Source organism: Schistocerca serialis, chromosome 5, assembly GCF_023864345.2.
Source record: "Schistocerca serialis cubense isolate TAMUIC-IGC-003099 chromosome 5, iqSchSeri2.2, whole genome shotgun sequence".
Taxonomy (NCBI): domain Eukaryota; kingdom Metazoa; phylum Arthropoda; class Insecta; order Orthoptera; family Acrididae; genus Schistocerca; species Schistocerca serialis.
The window spans coordinates 163253044-163267607 of NC_064642.1; the positions used below are offsets into that span (position 1 = coordinate 163253044).

The 14564-nt window shown below is 43.3% G+C and overlaps 1 protein-coding gene across 1 annotated transcript in view; it reads right to left on the reverse strand.

The window, feature by feature from the left end:
- LOC126481819 (ankyrin repeat domain-containing protein 33B-like) overlaps positions 1–14564 on the reverse strand; it is a 138259-nt gene that overhangs the window by 41859 nt on the left and 81836 nt on the right. Inside the window, exon 4 of the mRNA XM_050105776.1 lies at positions 2236–2376. Within this exon, the coding sequence (XP_049961733.1) occupies positions 2236–2376 (141 nt within the window). The remainder of the gene's footprint in view (positions 1–2235; positions 2377–14564) is intronic.

The window sequence follows — 14564 nt, forward strand, 5'->3', positions numbered from 1 at the left end:
GTCCCAGACTGTAGCGCCTAGAACCGCTCGGCTACTCCGGCCGGGCATATGATTACGAATTAACAATTTTCAGATGTTTTCCTTTACTTGTACTATGAAATCTTACCTCTTGCCAAATTTCATGATTCGAGTTCAACGAGAAGTAGCCTGTAGGTTGTGATGAGTGAGTTTGCGAATATCGAAGTATGTGACATAAACAGCCGTAGCCTATTTTTTGGTATCTGGAAATTTGTGGTAAGTTCCTATGGGACCAAACTGCTGAGATCATCGGTCCCTAGGCTTACACTCTACTTAATCTAACTTACGCTAAGGACAACACACACACACACACACACACACACACACACACACACACACCCCTTGCCCGAGGGAGGACTCGAACCTCCGAAGCTTACATTTGTTACATCACCAAAGGACTATACACCTTATTATGCGACATAAATTTGAACGTAACACGTCTACCCGTTCTTGAGAAAAAGGGGCCGTAACAGACGGACGGATAGACAGACAATCGGATAACATATGAGAAATCTTTTTTTTTTTCGTGTGTTATAAATGCAAACCACCAATCTTCGGATTTGGTCGTTTAGTTGTTCCAAATTTTATGGTCCTTGGTCAACGGGAAGTACCCTACAGGTTTTGATGGGTGACTCTGCGAGTGTCAAAATATGTGACATCTTTTGACTGCAACGACGCAAAAGCTTAAATTTTTTTATCCCTACAAGGAACCATAGAGCTCAGTAAGTTTCACGTCGACGCCTATACCCTCTGAGAACAAGGGTTTTTAACAGTCGGACAGACAGACGGACAACAAAATGATCCAATAAGAGTTCTGTTTTTTTTTTGCGACTGAGGTATGGAACCCTAAAAAAGGCTCAATACAGAAACCTGTTGTACAACATACACGACTGCTTGAAATTCAGGACAGCCGCTGCTGTGTGATGGACAAGGAGATGCGCTAGATTATTCAGGCTCCTTTCCACTCTACGCTATGTGACACCTACAGCGCCTCTCGGTCTTGAAAAAACAAAAATAGCTCCCAAATTAGCTCCCATGTCCTTAAAATATCAATTCACAAAATGACCCAAGTCCCTCCACAAGTAGTAATTACGAAAAATAAATAAAAAACAAATAGAGGGGAATATCTAGTATAGAAAGCAAAAGAAAAGAAAAGGAATATTTAATTATAAATTTTAGAAACATGGGAAGGGGGAAAAACAGTAGAAAATATTAAAATATTAGTTATTCCAATACGTGAGAAATTCAATATTATAGTCATAGAACGTGGGTCTTGGACACAAAAGATAGTGTTTATTGAAGTATAAATAGCCATACGTTGTAATCACGATACTCCAGTCTCTAGTCTGTTCTAGTTCGGAAGTATTTAGGACGTACAGCTTTAGAGAACAACAAATGGGACTTTATTAAACGGGGATCAAGAATAGATCGTGACGAGATTGTTTTTGACTATTGTCAATTCAAGACTTTAATTTTGACATTTATCAGATTAGATAAACGTGAAGGTGAATAGTAATCTCTTTGGCTTTAATGTCAATTCGTGTGAATATTTAAACGCTTTACTGAATTGAGAATTTTAACCGGATTCGGACTTTGAATTGTGATAGTGGGAAACTTTAACTCCACGCGACTAGTGATCATAGTTAATGTCAGTTTGCGGATGTTAAATAGAAATAACTTATTTACCGAAAGTGACAGGATATTATCTAACACCTCTGATGCTAGCGGGAATCCTACTTAGACATCTAATTAAACAACTTCCTTGATTGAGATCGTATGAGTGAACCTATTTATTAATAATTCTTGTCAATAAACTGACGTTGTTAATTTGAAACATAATACAAGTCTTGAACATTAATTTAACTTAGATTAATAAACTTTAAGGTTACGTGATCTATGCCAAGAACAAACTAGCGATTCGTAACTTCAACAATTGAACGAAAGGTTAAAGTATCGTCGTCTGTAAACATTGGTAGTAAAGCTACTAAAGATTTTTTCTCTCAGAGTTGGGAAGACTACACGTGTTGTGACCCACGTTTAACATTGGGTTTTAAAAGTAATCAAACTGATACTTAGCCGGGACAATATTAAATAAAAGTAAAACCCTTCAATGACAGTCAATGTGTAAAAAACAAAATCAAACTTTCACCTATTAGACGAAAAAGCGAAAACAGAAAAAGAGCTGCTACAGCTAGGCGCTGTCTGCTGAGCACTGACCTGCGAAGAGCAGCAGCTTGGCGCACTTGGTGCGGCCCTGCAGCGCGGCCTTCATGAGCGGCGTGAAGCCGAGCGCGTTGCGGGCGTCCACCTCGACGTCGGGCCTCCGGCTCAGCAGGTAGTTGAGCACCTCCACGTGGCCTGCAACACGCCGCCATGCAACTTCACTGTACCGTCTTTTTTTTTTTCTTTGTTGTATTTCAATTCCCCATCGGGGCAAGCTGGCAGCAGCATATGCGCTGCTCTTCAGCCGAAAGACATAGAACAAACAATAGAAGACAGTGAAAATTATACAAAGGAGAGAATATGGTGAACATAGATATAAAAAAGGGGGGACATCATGGAAGGCAATAGACAAAAAAGGGGCGACTGTAAAATGGAGATAAAAAACTGTAAAAAAGTACCACACACAAAAAGCCACACACTGCGACAGTTAAAAGAACACAAGGCACAGTATGACCAGAGCATAAAAAGTATCGACGGATGGCGTAGCACATAACAAACACTGACAGCGAACCTCAAGGCAGTACACAATTGAAATCACACCTCTTGACGCACAGGAGAAACAGCACTAAACACAACACTGCCGTGGCACACTGACGATGATCAAAACGGAGGATCTGCCAGGTGCAAGGAGATGAGGAGACCGGAAGAAGGGAGGGAGGGGGGAGGGGAAGAGAGGGGGGGAGATGGGCGGTGGGCGCGCTGAAGAGGGCCAGGTAGGGAGGGATGTGCGAAGGAAAAAGGCAAGTATGGGGTGCAGGGTCTCAGGGGGAGGGGGGGGGGGAAGAAGGAAAATCCGCTCTGGGAGAAGGAGGGGAGACGAAAAAGGGGGGCCTGGGGAGGGGGGGGGGGCGGAACAAGGCCACGTTATAGTTGGAAGGAAGGGTAGATGTCACGGCGAAGTTGATCATCTGGGAGGGGGAGGCGCTGGAAATTGCCCTGATGAAGGAGATGGAGGGTGTGGAGGTGAAGAGAGGGAGGGATACAGCGATAGAGGCGCGGCAACGGGCGGGGGGTGGAGAGGAAGGAGGAAACCAGAGGGGGGGATCAAGTCTGCGGACAATGTACAGGATGCAGAGATGTTGGAGGAACAGGAGGAGGTGGGGGAAGGGGAACAGTTCATACAGGAGTCGTGTGGGGGAAGAAAGGCGGATACAGAAGGCAAGGCGAAACACATGGCGTTCAAGGATTTGGAGGGCCTTGTAAAAGCTGGTGGGGGCGGAGATCCAGGCAACGCTGGCATAACAGAGGACTGTACTGTCTCTTCAGACTTGGTACATTAGCTCCCGAAGGCACAAGCACCTTGTGAGATCGCAAGCCAGTGGACTCAGTCATAGCAATCATAATCACTTTACAAATTGAAAGTCCCCTGTTATAACTTGTCCCGTATGTGTCGCAAATGAGTAGCGTGGAGTACTGAGAGTGTGTAGTGAGGGTATAATGTTGCACGAGGTGTGCCAGCAAAGGAGTAACATAACGTTAGCGGGGGCGCTAGGAAGCAGAAGGAACTGCGTTATTGTGATAGGGTGTGGGCTACGTGACCAGCAACATAGGAACTTCTGGAAAGAGCCGAGGTCAGAAGGACAGCGCGTGATCGCGTGGGTGGCGCGTCGTGCGAGCCTATTCGGGGTGGTCCATTGATCGTGACCAGGCCAAATATCTCACAAAATAAACGTCAAACGAAAAAACTACAAAGAACGAAACTCGTCTAGCTTGAAGGGGGGAAACCAGATGGCGCTATGGTTGGCCCGCTAGATGGCGCTGCCATAGTTCAAACGGATATCAACTGCGTTTTTTTAAACAGAAACCCCCATTTTTATTACATATTCGCGTAGTACGTAAAGAAAAATAAATGTTTTGTGATAGATGGCGCTGTAATAGTCACAAACATATGGCTCACAATTTTAGACGAATAGTTGGTAACAGGTAGGTTTTTAAAATTAAAATACAGAAAGTAGGTACGTTTGAACATTTTATTTCGGTTGTTCCAATGTGATACATGTACCTTTGTGAACTTATCATTTCTGAAAACGCATGCTGTTACAGCGTGATTACCTGTAAATACCACATTAATGCAATAAATGCTCAAAATGATGTCCGTCAACCTCAATGCATTTGGCAATACGTGTCACGACATTCGTCTCAACTGCGAGTAGTATGCCTTCCGTAATGTTCGTACATGCATTGACAATGCGTTGACGCATGCTGTCAGGCGTTGTCGGTGGATCACGATAGCAAATATCCTTCAACTTTCCCCACAGAAAGAAATCCGGGGACGTCTGATCCAGTGAACATGCGGGCCATGGTATGGTGCTTCGACAACCAATCCACCTGTCACGAAATATGCTCTTCAATACCGCTTCAACCGCACCAGGTCTACGAGTTGGACGAGTCACGTTACAACTTGAGGCAGCGTCACCTCGCATCCTGATCCGCTCGCAGGACTCTACAAATTGTCAACTTCCAGTTCCTGATGTTTTATGCGTCTGTTAATTCGCGAGCAGTTTTGCTGTGATAGCCTGTGGCCACTGGTGGAGATCTGTACAGTAGTCATTTCCGGATCAGCTGTGGTGGACTGTCTTAACGACGTTCTTTGGGGTGAGCGGTGGCTCCACCGGTGAGAATTTAACACGGCCAGAGCGTACAGCATGACTTATATGTCTGTTCTGTGGTTTGGTTTCTAAGAAGGAAGCGCGGCTGCTCAGAGGTATGTTGTGAGACGAAGACATTGGTTGGTTATAACAACCTCCGTTTGTATGTGAAAACTTATAATGATAAATTTTTTCTGTTGAGGCAAACCGCAGCTGAAATAATCCATGTTTTTGAAGAAATTCTAAACTCAGATTGGAATGTATACCGCAGAGACAGGCTGGACAGTGAAGGGGGAGGCGTGTTTATAGCGATAAAAAGTGCAATAGTATCGAAGGAAATTGACGGAGATCCGAAATGTGAAATAATTTGTGTGAAGGTCACGGTTAAAGCAAGCTCAAACATGGTAACTGGATGTCACCATAGGCCCCCTGGCTCAACAGGTGTTGTGGCTGAGCACCTGAAGTAAAATTTGGATAATTTTTCGAGTAGATTTCCCCACCATGTTATAGTTCTGGGTGGAGATTTTAATTTTCCAGATATAGACTGGGAGACTCAAACGTTTATAACGGGTGGCAGGGACAAAGAATCCAGTGAAATTTTTTTAAGTGCATTATCTGAAAACTACCTTGAGCAGTTGAACAGAGAACCGACTCTTGGCGATAACGTATTAGACCTCCTCCTGACAAACAAACTCGAAATATTTGAAACAGTTAAGGCAGAACAAGGAATCAGCGATCATAAAGCGGTTACTGCATCGATAATTTCACGTAAATAGAAATATTAAAAAAGGTAGGAAGATTTTTCTGTTTAGCAAAAGTGACGAAAAGCAGATTTCTGATTGCTTGACGGCTCAACACAAAAATTTTATCTCAAGTACAGATAGTGTTGAGGATCAGTGGACAAAGTTCAAAACCATCGTACAATATGCATTAGATGAGTATGTGCCAAGCAAGATCGTAAGAGATGGAAAAGAGCCACCGTGGTACAACAACCGAGTTAGAAAACTGCTGCGGAAGCAAAGGGAACTCCACAGCAAACATAAACATAGCCAAAGTCTTGCAGACAAACAAAAATTACGCGAAGCGAAATGTAGTGTGAGGAGGTCTATGCGAGAGGCATTCAATGAATTCGAAAGCAAAGTTCTATGTACTGACTTGGCAGAAAATCCTAAGAAATTTTGGTCTTATGTCAAAGCGGTAGGTGGATCAAAACAAAATGTCCAGACACTCTATGACCAAAATGGCACTGAAACAGAGGACGACAGACTAAAGGCCGACATACTACATGTCTTTTTCCAAAGCTGTTTCACAGAGGAAGGCTGCACTGTAGTTCCTCCTCTAGATTGTCGCTCAGATGACAGAGGGATAGAAAAACAATTAAAATCGCTCAAAAGAGGAAAGGCCGCTGGACCTGTGGGATACCAGTTCGATTTTACACAGAGTACGCGAAGGAACTTGCCCCCTTCTTGCAGCGGTGTACCGTAAGTCTCTAGAAGAACGTGGCGTTTCAAAGGATTGGAAAAGGACACAGGTCATCCCAGTTTTCAAGAAGGGACGTTGAACAGATGTACAGAACTATAGACCTATGTCTCTAACGTCGATCAGTTGTAGAATTTTGGAACACGTACTATGTTCGAGTATAATGACTTTTCTGGAGACTAGAAATCTACTGTGCAGGAATCAGCATGGGTTTCGAAAAAGCCGATCGTGTGAAACCCAGCGTGCGCTATTCGGCCACGAGACTCAGAGGGCCATAGACACGGGTTCACAGGTAGATGCCGTGTTTCCTGACTTCCGCAAGGCGTTCGATACAGTTCCCCACAGTCGTATAATGAACAAAGTAAGAGCATATGGACTATCAGACCAATTGTGTGATTGGATTGAAGAGTTCCTAGATAACAGAACGCAGCATGTCATTCTCAATGGAGAGAAGTCCTCCGAAGTCAGAGTGATTTCAGGTGTGCCGCAGGGGAGTGTCATAGGACCGTTGCTATTCACAATATACATAAATGACCTTGTGGATAACATCGGAAGTTCACTGAGGCTTTTTGCGGATGATGCTGTAATATATCGAGAGGTTGTAACAATGGAAAATTGTACTGAAATGCAGGAGGATCTGCAACGAATTGACGCATGGTGCAGGGAGTGGCAATTGAATCTTAATGTAGACAAGTGTAATGTGCTGCGAATACATAGAAAGAAAGATCCTTTATCATTTAGCTACAATATAGCAGGTCAGCAACTGGAAGCAGTTAATTCCATAAATTATCTCGGAGTAGGCATTAGGAGTGATTTAAAATGGAATGACCATATAACGTTAATCGTCGGTAAAGCAGGTGCCAGACTAAGATTTATCGGAAGAATCCTAAGGAAATGCAATCCGAAAACAAAGGAAGTAGGTTACAGTACACTTGTTCGCCCACTGCTTGAATATTGCTCACCGGTGTGGGATCCATACCAGATAGGGTTGATAGAAGAGATAGAGAAGATCCAACGGAGAGCAGAGCGCTTCGTTACAGGAGCATTTAGTAATCGTGAAAGCGTTACGGAGATGACATAAAATCCAGTGGAAGACTCTGCAAGAGAGGCGCTCAGTAGCTCAGTACAGGCTTTTGTTGAAGTTTCGAGAACATACATTCACTGAGGAGTCAAGCAGTATATTGCTCCCTCCTACGTATGTCTTGCGGAGAGACCATGAGGATAAAATCAGAGAGATTAGGGCCCACACAGAGGCATACCGACAAGCTTTCTTTCCATGAACAATACGAGACTGGAATAGAAGGGAGAACCGATAGAGGTACTCAAAGTACCCTCCGCCACATACCTTCAGGTGGCTTGCGGAGTATGGATGTAGACGTAGATGTAAACCGCTTTCAACTACATATAAACTTTCACAGAAACACGACCGATTTCGTGATTTCAGATCACATCCTCGGGTGCACAAGTGTCAGTAGAACATTTAAGCCGTGATACTGTCACCCGCAGCAAGCAGGGCGTCATAATTCAAACTGACATGTTAAAAGCGCGTTTACTTCTCGTCAGGAAGTGGCGGCAGCAACCCTCCAACCGCCTCGCAGTAAACTATGACACCCTGATTGTTGCGGGTAACAGTCTCAGAGCCTGAATGTTTTACTGATGTATGTACACCTGAAGATGTGATTTGAAATCACGAAACCAGTTGTGTTCCTGTGAAAGTTCGTATACAGCTGAAAGTGGTTTATTTAAAAAGAAAAAAGATAATTACGACCTGCATTTCTCAGTGTGCGAGCAGTGAGATATGAGGTAATATTTGCTGCACATGCGTTGCCTGGCGCGTGTCCGTGTCTGTACGGATAGCACACTTTTACTTGGCCCCTGAGCAGAGGATGCTGAGAGCGGAAGCTTACGATCGGCTCGTAGCACATTGGCTGCTGAGACAAGCCCCGCCTCCTTCTGTCACTGCAGCCAGCTTACAGCTTGTAAAAGAAATGAACGTTTAATATATTAACTGTTAATGCGTCGCAGAAATGACAATGGCGAATCGCTACAAGGACCAGATACAGCCTCTTCGCTCACTTTTGTAAATAATATTAACAGTCACTACGTGAAGCACTGCACGAAGATCAACACTGTATTCACAACAGCTGCTTATTGTTACGGCGCACAATACTGTTACGTAGCTAATGTTGGCAGCGGGTGTAAATATGCGAGAGCGGCACGAAGTCAGCTGACGTCCACCGATCACAGAAGCAGTAGCGGCGTTAGGCGTCGGCGACCACTGACTGCCTCGCTCCTGTGGGGGCCTCGCAAAAAGTTGAAACTATTAAAATTTTAGCTACTTAGTTGTCAGTCTCTGTTTCCGCACGAGTGGTAAGGTCTTATGGGACCAAACTGCTGAGGTCATCGGTCCCTAAGCGTAGGCACTACTTAATCTAACTTAAACTAACTTACGCTAAAAACAACACACAACACCCATGCCCGAGGGAGGACTCGAACCTCCGACGTGGACCGTGACAAGACGCCTAGATCGCGAGGCTACCCCGCGCGGCTCCGTACGAGTGTAGTAGTATTTACCTAGCGTCGTCCGGCAACATTATGACAGTTAGGCCCCATTACAAGGAGCATCTAAGGTGTACGCCTACGCGGTGGTGCGCCAAGCGTACAAGTTTGGAACTACAGACTGGTTCTGGTAGGCCTATTACATTACACAATTCGCGCGGGATATATCTGTCGCGAATCACTGCATGCCCACAAGACAGGAGTAACGCACGGAACTCGAAGGAGACTGTATTGTTGTAAAGATGTTCTTATAGACTAAAAAAAATTTTGTAAAATAAATTATTAAAGTATATCCTTAGAGAGGACGCTGCTCGCCGTATTAAAGAAAGATGCATGTTAAATGGAAAATACGCTTACTTTTCGTTATATCATATTCACAGCCCGAATGGTATGCAGTTTTTCCGAATTTGACACTTCGATGCAACAACAAACAAATGCAACAATGCTCTGTGGAAGAGACAATACAGGCAAGAGCATTGTCTTGGCAGGTAATTCCAAGTCTCTGAAACAAATCCTACCAAGTGGCACTTCATTCGTTTTCCAAGTTATTGAACTGGTACGAGTGAACAAGTCTTTTATCTCTGAAGGTGTGGTTGTACCAATTTAAGCCATACATACTAAAGGAACCCCATTCTATGGTAAGTCAGTATACAAATGCGAGGGTTGGAACTTTAATAATTGCAACTATTTATTTACAGCTCGTAGAAAATAGATACTTGTTTCAAAATTTTACTGACCTTCAAATTAGTCACCAGAATTGTGTATAACCCGTTGCCAGCGATGTGCAAGTCGTAGGATACTCTTAGCAGTGCTCAAGCACGTACAGTGCAAGCTGTTACTGATTTGTTTGACTGATGGGGCTTCTAAGTGCTATACCACCTACTGCACTCCCCTGACGTAAGCCCTCGTGAGTTCAACTCGATTTTTAAACCGAAGGAAACACTTCACGGCATTCGCTTCAGAACTGCTACAAATTCGTCGGGGAACAGACCGCGCCGCTCGAACTGTCAGCACAACTGGCACTGCTGAGAGTATCCTACGACTTCCACATCGCTGGCAACGGATTATACACAATGCTGATGACTACTTTGAAGGTCAGTAAAACTTTGAAACACGTATCTATTTTGTACGAGCTGTAAACAAATAGTTGCCCTATTAAAGTTCCAGCCCCCGGACATTTTTTGGCGTATTTATTTGGCTGCTATCACACGTGACAGAATAAAAAAAATGCCATGTATGATAACCGCACAGCCCGTATACTATGACATTGAGCACTTTAATTACCCTACTGCACTTATGGACGCACTTAGCACAAAATGTTTTTTAGATCATCAGGTCTGGAGGACCCTCAAGAGACAGAGACATAGGGAGAAAATGGGAATCCGGTGCATCAAAAAGAAAAAGAAAGGCTGCCGCAGTGGTAACACCGGTTCCCGTCAGGTCACCGAAGTTAAGCGCTGTCGGGCTGGGCTAGCACTTGGATGGGTGACCATCCGGTCTGCCGAGCGCTGTTAGCAAGCGGGGTGCCTCAGCCATTGTTGAGGCAAACTGAGGAGCTACTTGACTGAGAAGTAGCGGCTCCGGTCTCGGAAACTGACACACAGCCGGGAGAGCGGTGTGCTGGCCACGTGCCCCTCCATCTCCGCATCCAGTGACACTTCTAGGCTGAGGATGACACGGCGGCCGGTCGGTCCCGTTGGGGCCTTCCAAGGACTATTCGGACGGAGTTGGTTAGAGATGATTGTATCCAACCAAGCTGTGAATTCGAGTACGATAAAATTTCTTAAGAAAACTTCAGATGTAACTGCTACAGAGGCCTCCAGTGGAGCTCTTATCCAAGTGTCTTTAGTTTCTGAAACAGAACCAGCTTCAGGGTCACATGAATCCATAACCGTTTCTGATACAGCCTCAGAGTTAGGTGAAACTGCTGTGATCCGAGATTGTGAGCCGAATAAAGACTTCAAAAGTGATAATCAAGAGCAAACCGTTCATATAAGAGAGTCATTTATAGAATTAGATCCTGAATGTGAGTATTTCCATTAACAGATTCGCAGTGCCATGATTTCATTCAAAATGGTTCCAAACAAGACCTAGAGAAACCTAATGATAGTTACCGCAAAGACGCAAATAAAAGCATTTTACTAAATTTCATTTTACTAGAAAATTGAGTAACGGCGAAATGCAACATCGCAGAAGGTTAGCTTACTTCATATCTCAAGACAAAGTTTATTGCTTTCTATGTCCATTTTTTCACATTTGCAGACACAGATGGCAAGAGAAGGATGTTGTGACAGGAAAGATCCGAGTAGGACATTGAAAAGGCATGACCAAAGTCAAGGACACCTGGAGTGCACGGTTAGATGGATGGGATTCTGTAAAGGAATCAAATACGGAAAAACAATAGGTAAGGCAAGACTGATCGATATTATAAAATACTTAGCTTCACACACTCTGGTGTTTAGAGGGCATCGAGAATCCCTAAACATGAACGATAGTGGAAACTGGAAATTTTCTAGATCTGTTTAAACTGTTATCCAAATATGATCTAATACTAGAAGAGCACTTGCAGCTTATTAGCGAAATGCAACTTTATCAGCGTTATCTGAGCCACGACATACAAAATGAATTAATTACATTAACGTCCAAATCTGTTATCAACGAAATTATAACCAGAATCAAACAAGCGAAATATTATGCCTTCATGCTCGATTGTACAAGGGATTCGAGCCGTGTGGAACAAATGTCAATAACATTAAGATTTTTTAATTTCTCTACAAGAGAGATAGAAGAACATTTCGTTGGGTTTAGCCGTTACGGAAACGATGGAAGAATATTAAACAAATGCCATTTTAAGGGAACTAGAAAATAATGGCCTAGAAATCCAAAACTGTCGAGGACAGGGATACGATAACGGTGCCAATATGGTTGGCATTAATAAAGGTGTTAGAACAAGAATACTCAATATTAACTCACGAGCTTTGTTCACGCAGTGCGAATGCTATTGTTGGAATTTACTTTTACTAGACGCCGTTAACACTTCTACAATAGTTGAAACGTTTTTCGGCTTCATCGGTGAAGTTTATGAACTTTTTACAAAATGAGGCAAGCGTTGGAATCTTATAAAACTAAATTGACATTGAAACCTCTGTCTGAAACACGATGAGATAGTAGAATCGGAGCTGTATAAGCGATATTTTTGCAATTTGTCCGCAGCTCGTGGTCGTGTGGTAGCGTTCTCACCTCCCGCGCCCGGGTTCCCGGGTTCGATTCCCGGCGGGGTCAGGGATTTTCTCTGCCTCGTGATGACGGGGTGTTGTGTGATGTTCTTAGGTTAGTTAGGTTTAAGTAGTTCTAAGTTCTAGGGGACTGATGACCATAGATGTTAAGTCCCATAGTGCTCAGAGCCATTTGAAACATTTTTTTTTTTTTTTTTTTTTTTTTTTTGCAATTTGATGATGTCATCGAAAGCGTGAATGATGCGAAAAATAAAACTGATGATTCCGAAACTCTAAGCGACTGAGAAGCGGTCTTGAACGAAATGACAACTTTTGAGTTTATCGTTTCAACGCACGTGTGGTAGGAGTTTTTACTACGTGTTAACAATAAAAATAAACTATGGCAACCGGCTCAAGTGAACTTGAAATTCGCTACTGATACTTTACGTTCATTTCATGATTGGATTCAAGAATTCCGTAACACAGGATTTGAAACAGGCGTTGCAGAAGCTCGATTGTTTGTAGAAAAAAGTAGATACGCAATCATGTTGGGGTTGTTTGGAGGATGAGACCAAACAGCTAGGTCATCGGTCTCATGGGATTAGGGAAGGACGTCGGCCGTGCCCTTTCAAAGGAACCATCCCGGCATTCACTCGGAGCGATTTAGGGAAATAACGGAAAACCTAAATCAGGATGGCCGGACGTGGGATTTAACCGTCGTCTTTCCGAATTCGAGTCCAGTGTGCCAACCACTGCGCAACCTCGCTCGGTCGAAATTAAGTCTCAGTTAAAAAAAAGAATAGCACAGAAAAAACGAATGTTAGGTTATGAACAAATTGATGAACCTATACAATCTGCTGGAATGCAGTACAGAGTTAGCTTCTTTAACACAATGATAGACGCTATAATAGTCGACACTGAATGTCGATTCAAAGCGCCCAACGAATATTTGAACGATTTGGTTATATTTACGATATGAATTATTCGAAATTGTTATCCAAGGACGATCTTAGCAAACATTGTAATGATTTAGGTACAATATTTAGATAAGGCGAAAATAGCGACATACAGCTTTTCGAACTATGAGGAACTCCAACTTTTAAAATCTAACCTACAGGACTCAGTCAAAGGCGCAAAACAACTATTCAGTACATATCAGAAAATATTTTGGAAGAAGTATATCCAGACCTATACACAACAATCAGAATAATGCTCACAGTTTGGGTCAGCAAAGCTTCTGCCGACAGAAGTTTCTCAAAGTTAAAATTGATTAAGACAGACTTTAAGAAGCACGGTGTGCCGAGAGAGACTATTTGCGTTGTCAGTACTATCGATTGAAGCGTAAATAGGGGTTGGTATTAACTAAGACGTAATCTTAAAAAAATTCAGTGAGGCAAAGAGCCGGATGTTTCGTTTATTTTAATGTGTGTTTGTTTAATGTAATTTCCTCTAGGCGATGCATTTGATTCATAATCGAGCCGTGTAAATCAGTTCTTCATTCACCTAAAAATTCTTTGCGTTTTCATTAGGTTCAAGGACAGTTTGTGAGTGAAGTCTTTGTCTTTTACTAGTAAACGCCACGTATCATTAACTATGTTCTTTAGTATAAAATAACTATATACGAGGGCTATTCGGACAATAAGGAACGATAGGTCGTGAAATGGAAACCACAGTGAAAATCAAAACTGTTTTATTTGCAACAGTTAGCTACAACATCCAGCTACTAATCACCACAGTCGACGATCCGACTTAGATATCTGTCGTAGCGTTGTACCAACTTTGCAATACCCTCGTTATAGAAGGCAGCAGCCAGTGCTTTCCGTCAATTCTCTACGCTGGCCTACAGGTCGTTATGTGTGCCATAATGTTGCCTTCATAGCCAGCGGTTCATGCGAGCTGAGATGAAACTCACAGGGGACAATTACGGGCTGTATTGTGGGTAATCAAATATTTCCAATTGAAAACGATGCAGAAGCATCTTCATTGCCCCTGGAGAATGCGGCTTAGAACTGTCCTGAAAGCCGCCCGCTGTGACCGAGCGGTTCTAGGCGCTTCAGTCCGGAAACACGCGGCTGCTACGGTCGCAGGTTCGAATCCTGCTCAGGCATGGATGTGTGTGATGTCCTTAGGTTACTTAGGTTTAAGTAGTTCCAAGTCTAGGGAACTGATGACCTCAAATGTTAAGTCCCATAGTGCTTAGAGCCATTTGAACCATTTTTGAATTGTCCTGAAGAAGAAAACGCACGACAGTTGCGTAATGTTGGCTGTATAGCTTCAGGCGAAATTTCTCACCAGGTCCTCGTACTTGGAGGGAGACACTATTGTTGTAGGTATCTTTATGTACTCCATGTGTGCTCAGAACTAAAAAGAACGACGTAACGCGATCGACGGGCATACTCGAGACACTGCCCGACACACCTGTGCAAAACTGCATCGGATTTTCACTGTGGTTTTCATTTCGCGACCGATCATTCCTTACTTT